This window comes from Stylophora pistillata, chromosome 8, assembly GCF_964205215.1.
Source record: "Stylophora pistillata chromosome 8, jaStyPist1.2, whole genome shotgun sequence".
In the NCBI taxonomy this organism is placed as follows: Eukaryota; Metazoa; Cnidaria; class Anthozoa; order Scleractinia; family Pocilloporidae; genus Stylophora; species Stylophora pistillata.
The window spans coordinates 22063774-22081273 of NC_142526.1; the positions used below are offsets into that span (position 1 = coordinate 22063774).

At 37.6% G+C, this 17500-nt stretch overlaps 3 protein-coding genes across 11 annotated transcripts in view; 2 read left to right on the plus strand and 1 right to left on the minus strand.

The window, feature by feature from the left end:
* Window positions 1-1105, plus strand: part of LOC111325240 (uncharacterized) — a 4078-nt gene extending 2973 nt beyond the window's left edge. For all 3 annotated transcript variants that reach the window (XM_022929007.2, XM_088729898.1, XM_022929008.2), the window contains exon 4: window positions 517-1105. In XM_022929007.2, coding sequence (XP_022784742.2) covers window positions 517-854 — 338 coding nt within the window. In that variant the 3' untranslated portion in view covers window positions 855-1105. The remainder of the gene's footprint in view (window positions 1-516) is intronic.
* LOC111325237 (uncharacterized) lies at window positions 444-7541 on the minus strand. 2 transcript variants are annotated; one of them, XM_022929005.2, is made up of 7 exons: window positions 7252-7541; window positions 6037-6343; window positions 4410-4493; window positions 4048-4190; window positions 3348-3670; window positions 2747-2824; window positions 444-2049 (listed from the first exon to the last, which is right to left on the minus strand). In XM_022929005.2, exons 1-7 carry the CDS (start codon window positions 7350-7352, stop codon window positions 2006-2008), a joined length of 1080 nt encoding a protein of 359 aa, XP_022784740.1. In that variant the 5' UTR covers window positions 7353-7541; the 3' UTR covers window positions 444-2005. The 2 variants fall into 2 exon arrangements, with proteins under 2 accessions (XP_022784740.1, XP_088586005.1); XM_088729879.1 differs by having other exon boundaries at window positions 444-2824; window positions 7252-7513.
* A 1469-nt stretch (window positions 7542-9010) lies between these two features.
* The window catches only part of LOC148725492 (uncharacterized), an 8869-nt gene continuing 379 nt past the window's right edge, over window positions 9011-17500 (plus strand). Inside the window, exons 1-5 of one of the 6 annotated variants that reach the window (XR_015990483.1) lie at window positions 9011-9429; window positions 11040-11113; window positions 11774-14722; window positions 15339-15518; window positions 15805-17500. The exon at window positions 15805-17500 is cut by the window's right edge and continues 379 nt beyond it. Coding sequence is in view for 5 of the 6 variants with exons in the window: in XM_088729903.1 (XP_088586029.1) it covers window positions 14332-14722; window positions 15339-15493 (546 nt within the window). In the remaining variant the exon portion in view is untranslated. The other 5 variants (XM_088729907.1, XM_088729903.1, XM_088729904.1 and 2 more) reach the window with 5 other exon arrangements.

Consider the following 17500-nt stretch of genomic DNA (forward strand, 5'->3'; position numbering starts at 1 on the left):
TCAGCAGAACTTACGGTTAAAAAGACAAGAAAAAGACACTAATTGTTGGTCATTGACTTTTTAGATCTGGTGGTTCTTTGGTGATTGTCTGTCTTCCCTTTGAACCAGTAATTTCTGTTGAACATCAATCTCTTTGATACTTAAATTTGCTCATAATTCTGTGATCATGCTCCTTACCCCAATACTTTTCAAATACTAAATTACACTTTCTTTTGTTAGGTCTCAAATTATAATAAATAATTTCAACTTTTTTTTCAACATTTTTAAAACCTTTTGACCCTAATGAGTGACTAGCATCTAATATCTCTTTACAATATCACCCCTGAAACAAACAGTATGGTTAAGAGAATAAAGGATAAGATCACCTACTAAATGGGCTCTTGACTGTTCACAAATTCTTCTTGTGAACACCTTAGGAAATTTTCAGAGAACAGTAAGGGTAGAGGGTGAATACCTTTCTTGGCTGAAGTGACTGTATTATTAGTTAGGATCATACTCCTTTTGCATTTTTTGTAGGAAACTTGAAAGTTACCATGTTAGTATTTTCTGGTCGTCCCGATCCACAGTGGGAAATACTTCCAACTGACCCAAACCATGACAAAATCAAACAGTCACTTGACACTGCAAGAGACCAAGGCTTTATACGCTCTATCAGAGAAATGCAATCACGACTTGGCTATAAAGGATTTCTTATACAGGACACAGCCAAAAAGAATGAAGAGCCAGAATTGATTGCTGGACGAAACACAGTTCAACTACAACAGCTACTACTTCAAACCCTGCCTGACGGGTCTATCTCTGCAGATTATCGCAGGAAAATTTTAGAAGAGATCAAGCTTACTCCTTCCCCCTAAGTATATGCTCCACTGTTCTTGCTTGTAGACCAGTTTTGAGCTTTATTTTGCATTTGACATTTCTTAATTGTTGTAGAAAAATTGAGTTACAAAATTTGAATACTCTATCAAATAAGAATTGATTATAGTAACTGTTATATTATCAAAATGATATTGTCATACTTGTATCAAAATAATACTCAGCAGTTTCCCTTTAATGAAAAGCAACTGTGGAACAAGCTTTTGATAAACAACTTATCATATCCTTCCAGGTGATTTTGAATAAATTTATAAGTAACAAACTTTTTAAGTCCAACATAGGTATTAAAAATTCATAGAACTTCATATCGTTCTTTTTTTTTCTTTCTTTCCGTTTTATTTTTCATATTTGCCCATAAATGTATGTTCTCTAGGAAGAATTTGCCAAGGTGGAGCTGCATTCCCAAGTTCCTGACATGCTCACATAACCCAGCATAGGACAATGGATAAACCACTTGCATGCCAGTCTCAAGTTATAAAACCTAATTTAAAAATAGAGGAAACTAAGTTTATAGTAAAACAACAACAACAACAACAACAAGTTATGCAATGCAAGTTTCGAATCCTAAATGGCACCCCTGGAGTTATTGTGGTATTTTTATCAATAGTTTTCAGTATTTAAACTTTGAAACAACAAAACACATCGATAGGTGATTTTCAAATGAATCTTACAGTAGTCCTATCTACTCACTTCAATTTCATTAAATTTCAAATTTGGTTCTAAATGAACAACAATTGGGAAAAATGTTTGAAGGCTTATGTGAATTCCTAATTAAGTTCATGACATACACTCATGGGGTCTGTCTTACTCACACTAAAGTGGATAAAAAACTTGGATACACAACCTAAAATGTCTTTCCTAGAATCAAAACTATTGAAGGCTGGTCAATAAACAAAGTAACAATGCAATGTAAAACAAGGTACTTAATGTCCACTTTCAAAATCCTGAACAGAAACCCTTGGCTAAGCATCCCTAATTAGTTTAAAACCTTTTTCTGTGGTTCAACTTTTCTTTAAAAACATGATTTATCAATATGACTGAAACTCGAACTGTTTACAGTAACAAAAGCCCTAAAACTCTTGCCACCATGATCCAGAAATATAAAAATTCCCCTCAAAGGCTAAAATCATGTTTAGATCAAGTCAGTGTTTTCCAGAGATCTTTTGGTGGCCTGACCTAAGAACAGAAACAGGTGGGAAACAAGTCAGTGCCCAAAGGGAACAGCTGCTTCAAACAAACTCAAACTAGGTTTAATTTGTGTACAATTGCAGCAACAAAATTAGTACAAGCACATGTAGCATTGTTGCAGACATGTGTGTAAATACAGATAAGTTTTGTTACTGAAACCTGTCCCTGCAACAATGAACAGTGTGTTCAGACAATGAAGGCAATGTGATCAGCCTAAGGGGTCAACCTCATGTGAAAAGCCCATCTCATGCAAACCCTGAGCCCTTTACCTTAACGGCCCTTTCACCCTCAAGAGTGACCAAGCATGAATTTCTCCTCACAACATCCATACATTTTCAACCAGAGAGGTGACAAGAAGTAAAATTATTATCAATTAGGAGGAATATTTTTTGATTAGCCAACCATCAAATTCTTAATAACTCACTAATAGTATAGAGAATCAACATTTAAATTTCAGTAGTGAAAGGGTAGGGAAGTCACTCTCGATGAATTCATGCACAGCCACAATGGAACTTGGCTGACTTTGGACGCACAGACTCAAGGGTTAGTCCTGTGCACTTTACATGGTACCAGTCATCGCAGTCATCACATTGTACCCAGTCGACAAGTTTGTCTCTTTTGTGAGGATGAATACAGTCCACAGATGCACAAGAGTTATACAAGAGATTGTCTTCATCTTCATCACCTTCACTGCTTATGATAGATTCTTGTGAATTTTTCTTGTGGGTCCAGGTATGCTTTCTTGGTCTACTTTTCTTGGCCACTAATTTAAAAATACAACAAATGTTGCAATACATGAAAACTTACTACAATGTACATGTAAGTGCAAAAAATAACACACGTGTGTACTCTCACCATCTTGCAGTATGACAGTGTGATCTTCATTTGAAGAATTGCCAAGATAAAGAGACAGCACATGTTTTAATTGTCTTGCATGTTGAGTACATGTCAGGCTGTTGATGTGCCTGTCTTGTATACTAGTTAACACCATATACGTAGGATAGAAAATGACTTGTAGTTTTAGGAGAATATATTATTTAAACAGTGATAGGTCTACCAGGGAAAAAGGACAACTTTATAAGTGTTGCTGACAGGATTCATGCAATTTTCATGTATAGCACTTCGATTAGTAAACACAGTTAAGATGCTCTGCTACTGAACTGCAGAAGGCTTGTGGTTTAATTAGATCAAACACTCACTAATGTCGACTTGTATGACTAAAATCATGCCTTGAAATTTTTGTTTTTAAGTTACATTGTATTAACTTGAGAGTGTAAGTACTTCACCTCTCAGAGGACTCTGTTCTTCACTGTAAGATCTTTTTCTTCCTTCTGTGATGTTTTGTTGGGAAGGCTGGGGTATTTTCTTTGCAGTATAGCTGTTCATTACTGTCTGCTTATTTGCACAGTGAGAGAATGTACCAGGTTTTTCATATGATTCAGGAGACTCTGGCAGCCGAATAGAGAAAATTTCCTCATCACTATCTTCCAAGGCATCTCCTGCTGCAGCTGCATACACTCTGAGATCATCGTTACTTTCATCAGAATCTGAATTTTCACTAGCATGATTTTGTTGCCACTTTGAATTTCCAAGAATGGGACTGGATAATCTGTGATTATCAAAATCAAATTGGATTTGAGGTCTTAGAAGTAGGTATGCTAGAGGTCAAAATGACCAAGTAATTGAAAATGCAATATGTACTTATCAAGTGTGAAGGTGATGAAATTAAACATACATATCAGGTATTAATGATAAAAAATCAATCCTCTCAACTAATTTATCCCAGATTGTATGAAAAAAAGAAGGGAAAATTACAAATTAGAACAATTGACCATAAGAGTTAATCACACCATACTGAATCTTTAAGAGAATCAAATCACCTAGTTTACAATGGTCTAAATATTTGTCATTATCATACATGCTTTCATTTCAAATGATTGTAAAAGCAACACCTTAACATAAATAATAAAGTTACCATGTGCTTGCCTGCAATTATTTGTGGAACAGGAGGAAGTCAAATATCCAGGTGTTCCTGGAGTATGAAAGGTTGAAAGGTCAGGAATGTGAGCTGCAGGCAACAGTGGAGTCTTTATTGATACAGGCTTTGGACGGTTTTGAGGGCTTGGTGTCTAATGGTGTTATAAAAAAATTATAGTAATAATTAAATAAAAGAAAAAAAAAGGAAAAGAAAAAAAAAAAACATGCAAGTGATAAAATTGATGACTGTTTCTTAAAGGTGAAAGAAAAGCCAACTAAATGGATAAAAACTAAGAGGTTTTTTACTTACAGTATAAGGAAATCATGTAATATAAAGAGGAAATTCAAGAGAGAAAGCCAGTATAATGCACCTTTATTTGAAATTCAGGAGAGGAATTCATTTCTTCTGAAGTCCTCTGCTTCTTTTTGGGAGGCGTAGCTGGATACTTTTCAAACTAAATTGGATACAAAAAAAAAAATTAAACAAGGAGAAAAAGAACTTTCTATCTCAAAGAAAGCCTGCACAAATACACGATTGTACATGAACCTGCACAAGGTACATCTGGATAACAAGGTCCATCCATGTTTGACCCTTGGCTAAGAATGTTACTATACCTTGTTATTTCAGCAAGATATCCACATTGCCTACTTCTCAACTCAATATTTTAAATTGGTGAGTGAATCGTCAGAAAATTTCATGAAATGATGGTAGTAGCTTCTTATGGTGAAGTACAAAGTCATATTGTTTGTTTGATGCTTTTGGACAGGTACATGTACTCTCACAAAGCAGTGTTTCACCAAAAACATATAGTTTGAGCACTCTGGCATGGCTTAGACGATACCACAAGTGTGGGACTGTTTGGGATCCATATCGGTTCTCCCCCATCCTAGCATCAGCACTGCAATGATGAGGCCCAGAAGGCCAAAACAGTACTGTCTGCAGTTAGTTATATTATAGTATTATGTAAATGGGTCAGGACAAGATGTCAGGAAGATTCTATGAACCCTTTAACTGCCATGGGTGACAAACACCAAATTTCTCTTTACAATATCAAGTAAACAAGTGATGAGAATAATGAATACTATCAATTGGGGGATTACGAATTGATACCAATTCTAAGAACTAACAATTAAAGATGATTTATTCAGTGAATGACAGAGGCATTCTCGGAGAAAAAGTCCAGAGTTCTTTTTCTCCAAATATACTACTGTCATTCGCTGAATACATCATCTCTCACTTAAATCACCATGCTTAACATTTATTATCTTCATTAACACCAAAATCTGATTGAGCTAACTGCCTCCCAGTTGGCTCAATCGATAGAGCACTAGACTGTTGTGCGGGAGGTCGAGGGTTCAAGCCCCAGCTGGACCAACACTCAAGGTCTTAATATAATTGAGAAGAATATGCCACCTTTCAATAACATCAAGAAATGGTTAGATATTCTAGTCTTCTCGGATAGGGACGAATAAATGGAGGTCCCTTCTCCTGCAGGGTTAGGGGTAGGAGAGGTTAATTTCCCACGCACGAGATTACTGTAGGATGGATGTCCTCCCCTGGGCTGGAATGGGTGGGTTTACTGGGCCCGCAGTAATTGGCGCAGGCTGTTGTGGTGTCCCTGCCTGTCGGCGAAGCTAATAAACTAAACTAAACTGAAATCATAAGAATCCTATGGTAAACAGTGAACAAGGCTGTGCTTGAAGAAAAATTGAAGGGAGCCCAGTCAGTGCTCTGAAACTGAGAAATCCAGGGTGCCCAGCATATGCTTTTTATGAAAAAAACTAAGATTCCTGAGTCACCCAAGAGCAAAAGTAAGGCACCAGGGGCCACCGGGTGCTGCTAGACCACAGCCCTGAGTAAGGATAGTTATCAATAAGATCTGCGGAAAGAGGGTTGGGTGTGGAGGGGGGGGGGAGGGAATTCAATAGTCCAAACTACTTCATGCTACAAAATTGTCATAAACTCTGTTGTCAAAGACCCCAATCACAACAACTCACCTTAAAACTGAACTCAGATTGCGGTTGTTGAGCAAGGTCCCCTGGAGTTAAAACAGCTCCCTTTAAATGTCCAAATGTAACAGTATCCCCTGGACTGAGATTACAAGTATCTGCAATTTTAATATCATTCACATATGTGCCATTGAGACTTGTGTCGGAGATTGAAAAGGTCTGCTTTCCTGTGCTATCCTTCTCTGTAATAATCCGTGCATGAAGTCTAGATATCATCACTTTATTCTTTTTGGAATCCAGGAAAATATCAGAAGTTGAAGGATTTCTTCCAACTACTGTTATTTCCTTGTTGATTCTAAAAACAGGAGCAAAAAAACTATCATTGTTAAAGCTTAAGTGATGGATCTTCTGTAGAAGACAAGATGTGCACCTCTGTAAATGCAACATTTGGAGAAATAACCTATTCCCAAGTGCAATCCCTCAAAAACAAATCTGGCTGAATCAAAACATCTCAAATGACTAGTCTGCAGAGTATAGAAGAACTCTTCAATTCCAAAGGCATTCTGCCGTGTAAAATGTATGGTAAGCAACAACAGACCTGGATATTCATCTGCCACACTCTGCACACAGGTCAAAAGATACGGTACTTAAGGTGCTGCTCTTCCCCCTTCCTTTTCACTACCAGCCCCACAACAGATCCGATAAAACAGAGGTAATCTAAAATATGTTTCCTGCTAAAACCAGTCTATTGGTGATGGGCCTTCCCTTTGATCAGAGTTAATAGAGGCTCCGTGTAGGTTCAAATTATCAGTTAAATACTCAGAATCATAAGGATAATTATTTAAAAACCTTAATAAGGGTTTATAAGAAATATCTCTACCAAAATTGAAATGGAAGGGTTCTCACTTAATTAACCTGAAACTTGAAGGATCAAGCAAGCAGGAGTTTTAATATTTCAACAGTATTTACAGACGCGTTTCTGTTGATTTTATATTCTGAGCGTTCGTGTGAGAGTATTCCTGGAAAGTAAGTACTGACTGACGTTTCGAAAACCTAAGCGGGGTTCGCCATGAGGGTCATAATAAGTTGGACACATTTGCGTTCAGAAGTCTTTCAAACTACGCATCAACACAACTGATCTTTCATTGCAAAATCATAATTTGGATCCTCTTCTTTTTAAATAAATCTATCATTCTCGCGTGCTTCCAAAGTACATGCCCCGTGTTAAAGTTAAAGCAGCTCAGATCAGCTGTTCAAACTCACTTGAACGTGTCCCCTATCCCCGGATAGGTCGCAGGAATCCCAATTCGACGCAATCGAAAGGAGGAACGATCCCCGGCCTCTGAGCTGTCAACCAAGGGCATCTTCCAGTTTCATGTGATTAAGTCTCAGTGAAGTCCTTTTTCAAAGAAAGAAAAGAAATGAAGTTGCAGCTCCCACTGTCCCAAGCTCGCTGATTTGTATAAGGAGTAAAAGATAACAAACATGGTTGAACGCAGAGCCTCTTTCCCATGTGAATTTACGCGCCAAAAGGTCACATGACAGTTTAAAGAGAATTGGGAACGAGGTACTGACCAAAAGATCTTCTCAGGTTCAGGAGAGAGAACTTGGAGCAGTAGTGGATTTTCAGAGATATGTAACGACACACTCCCCAAACAAAGTAACGAGGCATAAAATGGGAATTTATGGAGAACAATTTTTTTCCTCTCCGTTTTACGTTCCTTGCTTGGTTGTTTCATAGAGGCAAAACGTGAGCGAAGACCATAGTTAACTTCGGAAAGATTCATTCTCACCTTCAATTGTTCGGTCATACCAGATAATAAAAAGTAAAATGAGAAACGGAATTTGACATATCTAAACCTACAAGACGACAACAGATTGTTGAAATGTAGTTTAACAGACTCAAAATTGTGATAAACAGCGGATGAAACTCCTTCTCTTCTAATGCCTTAATCAATCTTTGTAAAGGCTTCCAAGGTTTCTCGATCCTGAGATTAAGTCCGGCGGATTTGCTTAAGTAAGGGACGTAACCAGCCTGTAGGCCTGCAGACCATGCCCGAGCCTGTAATTTATTTCCCGCTCGCTTGACTTTTCCTAATACTCTGCCAAATGTCAAAACAAAACCGAACTTCCTTAGGCAACAGGCTTACAACGAGTCGAAAAGCTGGCTACGCTCCTTTAAGTATAATGACGACCTTATATAATCAAACGTACCCAGGCCTCTCAAGATTTTCCTTCTTGATCGATCCTTTCCTTTATTCGTTTGCTTATCAAGTTATTTTAATGAGGACGTCCACAACCAAATTTTCAATACAAAAAAAAAAAAGATTGATTGTAGAGGATCTACTTTTCAGGGAACCTGCAATGATGCACCTTATGTAATTTAGAGCAAGGTCAAGAAACCCAGGATAAGTCTTCGGGAGACATCGTTTCTTCTCCTTTCCTCTACTAGCATATTAACATCGATTGCTGGGGAATTCTATCGGAGAGTTTGCTTTGTGACTACAATAAGACTTTTCAGACGGGAATGGTATCCATTCTTTAGGGAATCCCATTTCTTCATTTACAAAATCAGCGATTAATGGGTTCCTGCTTTGCGGTGATACGCAGTAACACTGATCAGCACTGCCCAGGTACGATGGTGTATAGAAAACGTGCAACAATGGGGTGTTGAACGCCTATTGCAATTAAAATAAAGAACAGTTTTACTTAAATGTGAAACCAAAACCAAGGCCTCAGATACTACTAAACGTCCAAACGTTGTTGCTACTTTCAAAGCGTCACAAGCAGCATAAAGGTGGATGGGAACATCACACTTTCGAGCTGTTACACACCCCTCCACTCCCTTGGCACTTTAGCCCGCCCAGTTCCATGGTTTCAGTTTCAGATAATCTACATACAGCAAAGTTAATTGCCGAGTCAGCTTACCACCAGAAAATCGACTTAACTTAGCAATAAACTAAGAAAACATGCATATGATCGAAAATTAAATTGATAATTTTATTTTCCGTTGCGTAATGATTAATTCTTGCCTGAGGCGTGCAAACTTGAAAAAAAGGTCAGTTCTCTGCTGAATAACTTACGCCACTCTAGCGCGTGATTGCGTAATCGAACGAAAGCGGAATATTTGCTAAAGCATAAGTCAGGGTAAATCAAATTCAATATGTTGGATTTGGTTCAGTGCTCTACGTGCTTGAAAGATACCTGAGCGATGCGAGGTCGCAAAGGTCTGACCTGTTTGGAGCGTACTCGTCTTCCTTGCCCAGTTATCTCTTGAAGTTTTTAAAAAAAGGATTTTGAAGTACGCGAAGGAGAGCTGTGGATAGCAATTTTTGTCTCGTAAGACCAGTTATTGATGAAATCCCTTCATGATGAGGTTGTATCATTCGACTTTGGTAATGTGGCTAGTCGCTATTTTACGTAGAATTTCAGGAGAAACAGGTAAGAGTTAATTCGCACCCTTTGGATTGCAGTTTCACCCCGCTGATTCGAACTCCCAAGGGAAACGAAAAATGGTTCGGGTTGGTGAGGCTGGTGTAGAACTTCAATAATCTCGTTAATTATTAATAGGGAATCCTGTTTTTAATCATTCTTGCTCAACAAACGGTCATTTTCGTACACTGAGTTTGTACAATAAGAGCTTTTTAGAAAAATGTTCAGTTTGGAAAGTTTAGTTCGTGACAATCTTCATTAAAGATGGGACGTGTCAATCAGCTTTGTTTAGACAGACCAAGTTATCAAGGGTAAATCTAAACTAAACTATTAAGGGAAAGTAAAATAAGTTCAAGGTCGCGGGGAGTTCGATTTTACTGAGTTCAAACAATAGTCAGTTGCATAGAAATGAATGCAATGTTGTCAAACCTGTATTAACCGGTCACTAACGGGAAATGGCTGGGTCAACCAAAGATCAGTCTGCAGGTTTTTCACTTAGCTCCCTGATTCCCAAAGTAACATTTTTAGCATCTTGATACATAATCAATAATTTAATACAACTGATTTAGGACATTTAGGTGATTTAAGTCTAGTTGTCATGTCTTATCTTGTCTAAACACAAAATTGGGTCAAACAGAACAAATAAGCACCATTTAAAACCATAATTGATCACTTAATGAACAGTTTTGATAAAAAATGTCAACAAAACAATGGCCTACCTTAAAAACAGAACAATAGAGAAGTATTACTGTAAACTATTATCTGACAGTTGGACCTTTAAGTCACAACTGACTTAATGTGCAATGTCCATACGTAATATGTCCTAAAACTCCCAAGAAGAAAGATAATTTGCAATGCGTTGACAGTGGCGGATCTAGGGGAGGGGCACAGGGGGGCCTAGGGCCCCCTTTATTTTGGGTAAAAAAATAATCACAGAGGGAGGAAAAGCTGGCAGGTGAACATGCTCAAACAAAAATACTCCCCCCCCCCCCCCTCCTTAGCTCAAGATCTGGATCCACCACTGATTGAGGACATTTGAACTCAAACTACTAACATCCATTCCAGGAAATAAATATGGAATCAATTTTACATTAAGAGATTCTTATTTTTACTTGAATGATTACCCATTTGAAAGTGAAGACAATACAAAGAGGCTGTGACTCAGTCAAAGGTGATCAGGACCACTTAACAAGATCTGCCTTGAATGGATCTTTTCAATCAAGACCTTAAGTCAGAGATCCTCTCATCCTTGAGAATCAATCACTGTAAAAAAAGAGCCAGGCAAGAACAATATACACAACAGGAAAACAAGCCTGATGGGAGCTAGACATAATCCTGCTTCAATTTTTTGTTGTTGTGTCATTTCATGCCAATGTCTGGCTCTAATTGAATGGAATTCAGACTGGAGTCCGGCTGGATTCAAGCTCTGTTAAAGGCTCCTGATTTTCATACAGGCACATCCCTCTGCATTTCCTTGTGAAACTGTTTCAAGCCAGAGAAGCAAGGAGATACCCCTGTGAGAGGGTATTCGATCAAGCCAGTTTGTCCATAAACAGACTTTGCATATTTTACTAATTTGCTAGTTCATTCTGTAAGATTAAATGAATGTTACTCTGTAGAAACTATTGTTGAGGAACCTGGATCAGACCTTTGGTATTGGAATACCTTTAAAGAAAGTAAAGAAGGTGCAGGGGTAAGTAACTTGATTTTTACAGCCCAATTTGTAAAAATTAGCATTACTTTAATTTATGATAACTCTGCAATTCTCTTACTCAAGATAACTTTTGTTCTCTTCATTTCACTATATTTACATTATGTAGGACCTTCAACCATGTTTTGTACCATTTCCTTTTCAGATAAATGTTTCAGTCTTTACAATGAACCATGTAATAAGCACATTTTTAATTGATATAATTTATTAGATAAATGTTTTTCTGAATCTTTGATAATTTCAGACATCTCCCCACCCTCCAATGCACACAAACCTAGTACTTTTTTAAAATGATTTAACTTGACAATTTAAATTACTGAGAGTAAACTTGAAGTCATTTAAGGAATCAGAGATAATCAGTACCCCTAGACGGTCAGCAAAACTAAGGTTTGAGTATTGTAATTGTTAGATTGGGTTGTTTAGTGTTCAAAATCCATGCTGAAAACACAGTGAAAGTTTTTGTAAAGCTTGCTTGCAGTAGTCCGTCTGATAGTGTTACGTACTTGTCTAATATATATGCTACATAATTATGTGCACTGCCAGAAAGTTTTAGTACACTGTGTTCCTACTCAGTACAATGTTCACAGACCTATCACTTGTAGATTAACTGTTTTAAATTATTGAAATTTTCTTCTTTTGCAGTGGAATATTGGGCCTACTCATTCATACATAGCCACAGTCTGTGATATTGATAACAAACAGGAGGAACCAAAGAACTGGTTACGAACAAAATTTGTAGACATCAAGAATGCTACATGACTTGATATTGAAGTGATCTATACCCTCCTTTACTGCCATTCAATAAACTTGGGACCATTCTGCAGAACAAGCTTCTCCCTTTATTCTTATCATACCAATGACAAATTAGATCCTGCTCCAGACCCAACAAAAGTAAAGTTTCACAAAGATGCTGTTATAACTCCAAAAACTCTCCATCATGCATCTTATAGCCTCACTACAGACACTTTTAATGGGTCAGTAATAACTAAAGCAAACGGAATTTATCTGGCATTACTAGACCATGGAACCTGCTCAACTATAAGGAAGGTTGTTGTAAGATATCATTACTGCTCTGAAAGGAGCACTACTTTGGTTAAATTTCCAAGAACAGTTGCTCCAGCAAATGATGTTAATTTAACCAAACAAGAGGGAGAATGTACACATCCTAACTCACTTCAAACTGACAAAAAAAAGTTATTTGACTTATGGCTTAGTAATGGAGAATGGAACATTACCAGTAACTCAGCCTGCCTTTGCAACTCTGGTTATGAACTCACCAATGGATCTTCAGACTCTTAGGCATGTAAAGGTTTGAACTGTTATCAAAACTGGGCTTAAACCACACCTATGGGTGACCACTGTTGTTAAAAATAACTATCTATTACCCTCTGGTAGTTTCTGTCCCTGATGGCAGTCATTTACATGGCAGGATTTTTCACCTGGATATAAGTTCATTACAGGGTCAGGCCTTGTACTATTTGATTGCATTGATTCGTTGTAAATGAAAAGCCTGCATGTTGTAAAATTGTATATTGTTTCATTTCAGAGTGTCAAATTGGCTTCTACAAGGATACTGTTAATAATACAAAATGTTCAGCTTGTCCTGCAAATTCGGGTGTGAACAAAACCTGGCCTTGGCCATGGCCTACCCTGTGGCCTACCCTGTGGCCTACGCTATGGCCTACCGGTGGTAAGATTTTGAAGAACATAAAAATAAAATCAGTAAGAGTCGAACGAATACGCTGGTGTACAATTATCTGTCTCTGAAAAGGGTATACTAAGAGGTTGCTAACACGATTTTCAACGTCCGAGGGAACGAAACACTGCAAATATCACAGCACTCAACCATAACGGTAGATTAAGGGGGAGGGGAGAGGAGGGGCAAATATTGCATGGTTGCAGAGGATATACAAAATGGCGGCTTTATGATGCAGGCTGTCAGTTGGTAACATATAGTGGAGTGCTGGTGTAAAAATGTAATGAATGGTGTTATATTGGAGAGCATACATATCCGGGTTAGAAAACGCAAACATTACGTGCCAGGCCAATTTTTTAAGTGCCCTCAAGTGCTGTAGAGTATTGAATTTGCAACGAGCACCCCGGGACAAGCACGCATCACTGTCGTAAACATTTCGCAAACTTTACTTGCTTTTCCAAAGAAAGGGCCAGTATTGCACTAATTTGAAAGGAGAGCTGATATGATGATGTTTGCCCAAAAGTTCCATTTAACCGGCTTCTGTTCCTCAATTTCCTTATTCTATCAGGTTAAGAAATTTTTATCGGAATGTTGCCACCAAAGCAGCAGAAGAAAGTCATTGGTAAGACAGTACTCAGGAAAACGTTGAAAGGTTTCCAGCAATGCTATCCTTTTTAAAAATCTGACCATCAGTAGACCATAGGGTAGGCCACAGGGTAGGCCACTGGGTGGGCCACAGGGTAGGCCATAGGGTAGGCCATAGGGTAGGCCACAGGGTAGGCCATAGGGTAGGCCACAGGGTAGGCCATGGCCTAGGCCAGGTTTTGTCCACACCCTGCAAATTCAACATCTAATGCTGGCAGAACTGCTTGTATGTGTAATGAAGGTTACTACAGATTATCTAATGTGGCAGATTGTGAAGGTATGATAATTATTATTATCATGTGACCTGTACCGTGCACCATGGGCCCAAGCCCATAGAAAACCTTTTGTCAGTGAAAGCTGACGTGTTGAGGGCTGGATGGGTTGATACGAGCCAATCTGGAAAAGCCATCTGGCCTTGCACTCACAGGGCTTTATCACAAAAACTTAAAGGAAAAAAAGGAGAGTCATAACAAGTAGAGTTTTTTAATGAATTGTGAATTTTTTTCTTCTGACTTGAAGTTTTTTTTTTTTAGAGTGGAATCTTTTTAGTGGTTTTCCTGCAAGTACTGGTCTATTGCATACTATCTAGTTTGAAACAAAAGTTTTTGAAATTTTTCACATTCAGTGGTCATAATTATAATAAAATGCTTATTAAGCGCATAGAGTTCAATTTTAATGCGCTATATAAGAACTTATTATTAAATTAACTGAGTTTCATAAATGGGCCAGACGGGAAAATATTTGGCTCTCAGTCATTGCACTTGGACTTTGTTGCATTCAGTCCACTAAGTTTCTTGGCTACTATTTCCTTGTCATTTTTATATACTGAGCAATTTTGGTGGAGCATTGAGATATAAGGATGTATAAATATGTGTGTAAGTTTCCAAATAACTTGTTTTGTTTGCTTGTAGAATTGCCAAGAGCTTTACTGATAGCTTATGCTATTACTGTCAAGGCAACACTTGTAGAGATCAGTTGGTTACCCTCACCAGATAATTTTGAGAATGGTGCATTGAGATATACTATAGACTGCTTTAGATGCCTGTCAAGTGAAGACAAGAACTGCAACAAGCTTCACCAAGTACAATATTCACCAAGTAAAGGAAACATCAGTGGTGTTGAGGTTGCTATTTATGGTTTACCATCAGCCAGTTACTTTCTGTTGCGAGTTTACTCAGTGAATGAGTTGAATCGACAGGAACAAAACAGGGATGTCTGGAACTTTGCTGAAGTTTTTTTCAAAACAAAAGGTATATCACACTGAAGTTTAGTATTCTTTTTTTTATTATTCAATAATTAACAAGGGTAAACCACAGTGTAACTTAAAAACCAAGTACAGGCAGCTTGTGAAGCTGTTCACTGAACAATGCCGCCCAAATTAGTACTTGCCAGAAGAGCACCACAACTACAGCACCTGATACTGCCATCTGCCATTTACTTTTAAATTAAATTTATGAGTCTAGGAAGCCCAGAACAGCTCACAAATCTTAAGAACTGTTACAGGTAAAGGAGTTTGAGTGCATGAGATGCTTTCCATGTAATGCATAGTTTTACTTAAGGAAGAGAAAAAAACTGAAACAAACAAAAATAAATTGGAACAAACTCTGTAAACCAAGTTTCTCAACTGACAGTGCTGTGTAAACTAACGTATACTTAGTGTTTAGGTCTGCTTTTATCTCTTTTGTCACTTTGAAATTATTTGTTTTTTGAACCTATAAATGGCTATGATACAACTTTATAATTTTTTTTTCGTGACATATGGGTTAGATTACTCATTTTTATTTTAATTCTCATAACCAAAGTTGGCTCCAACAACATTAGATGTCAACAAGATTGTCGTGGCTTCAGCTTCTGTTATGATTTTAGTTGTAGCTCTTCCATTGTTACTTTTTGTGGCAAAGAAGAAGGGTTGGCTTCCAGTAAGTTTCATATGTCTGCCAATGTTGAGGAAGAATGGAGATACCGAGAGTGCTGAGGGTGCTATCACACAACAGTCTCACAGTTATAATCAGCTGTTATGATTTAGCAGAGGAATCACTAACAGAGGTAAATTTGCAAAATTTTAATATAGAGATGATGTTATGGATGTCATTTAGTTTCTTGCTCATAAGTCTGTTGTGTACTACTGCTGCCCCCTTTCAGGAATTCACATTCCACATGACTGTTTTTAATTCAATTCAGCTATGGGTAAATTTAGCCAAGCATAAATTTGCGCTCCTTCTTTTTGTGCTCAGTCTTTTAACATATATAATTTCCTGAGTTGCACTGTTAAGTTTTGTTTTCTATTTTCAACATGTTTTTTCATTCTGTCATTTCTCTTTACATTTGTAAGGTATTCATTTCTTCCTTACTAGAGAGTGGAATATATGTTTCAAAAATGAAAAAAACAACTGTGGTTAGGCTAATGTGTTGTGCACTAATGATAAAAAACCTGGTTGCTTCAGACTATGAACCAAAGCATGATGTGTTTATATGCTACTGTTACAAAGATGTTGGATGGGTGAGAGAACTTCGTGCTGGGCTTGAAAAGCGAGGTCTTGAGTGCTGTATTCAGGGCTCGAAACTAACTTTTCAACCTACTAGCCAAGTGACTGGTGACATCTTAGAAGTTACGACAATGTCAGTTCGTTTACCAGCCAAACTGGCTTGTGAAAACCAAAATCTACCAGCCAAAACTGAATTTCTACTAGTCTGTGGCTAGTGGGCTACCATTAGTGTCGAGCACTGTGTATTGACTTCAAGAATTTCACTATTGGAGTATCAATTGTGCGAAACATTACCAAAGCAATTTACTTCAGTGAAAAAACAATTGCAGTACTTTCTCCAGGCTTCATTAAAAGAGAATGGTGTAAACAATATGAGCTACACAATGCACTTTGTAGGGTGCCATACCATCAGGTTGTACCTGCCATGTTCAAGAATTGTGAAAAACCCTTAGTTCTACTAGACACAACCTATCTGGAGTAGGACAACTGCAATGTGAACCTTTACTTCTGAGAAGAGCTTGAAAAGGCCTTAAGGAAACCAAATGGCCAGGCTTACCAAAGCAGACAGCTTCAAAATGGACATCAAAGCTTTTAAGTCTCCACTAGTCTGGCAGAAGCGTGCAGGTAGAGACCAGTACAACCCTTTGGTACAGAACATAATTAACCTATCTGGTGAACTAGAAGTACCTTAAACTAATGCCATATGCCAGCACTTTGCAAACAGTACATAACACTACTTGATACAGCCATGAGAAAGTGACTTGTCCTATCACAAAGTCATTTATACCTTGATAGTTTTGCTGTTTTATGTCAAAGAATTATTGAGTGGTGATTTGAATTAGTTTGATTACTTTGCTTTGTTAGGTCATTATTTTGTGTATTTCACTTGTTTCCAGTCAGTTCACATTAAGCCCTTAGCTGCAGTGTTAACTATATTTCTCGATAAGAAAATCAATCTTTTATTAGTGTCAAGCAACAGCTTTGATTTGTTATGCAAAACCTTGTAACTGTCATGCTTTGTCCAAATCTACTGAATAATTATTACAAGACTTTATTCAGTTACTTTGATAGTTATTTCTTTTTACTACTTTTTAGTGAATTAATTTCTATTATTATATTATTTTTTAATTCACTCTGTTCAGCTTGGAAACACCCTCTTCTTTTTTATTGTGGTAAACTTCTTCATATTAAGTAAATTTTATTGTGGCTACAAGTCTGTTTTGTTTTTCAATATGACAACACCAGAACCTGCCTCTGTCACAGAGAGTTGTTGTATGAACATGAATGCTTACATTATGATGAGTGTGAAATGAACAACCTAAAGTAAAAATTAAAGTTATTATGTACTTGCAAGGCTGTGCTCCAGCTGTGCGCGGTGACCCCTGGTGCCTTACTTTTGCTCTTGGGAAACTCACGAATTTTAGTTTTTTCATCCAAAGCCAATATGCTGCACACCCTGGATTTCACAATTTCAAAGCACTGGGCTCCATTCAATTTTCCTTAGAGCACAGCCTGGACTTGCTTGCATTTTCTACTGTTGGT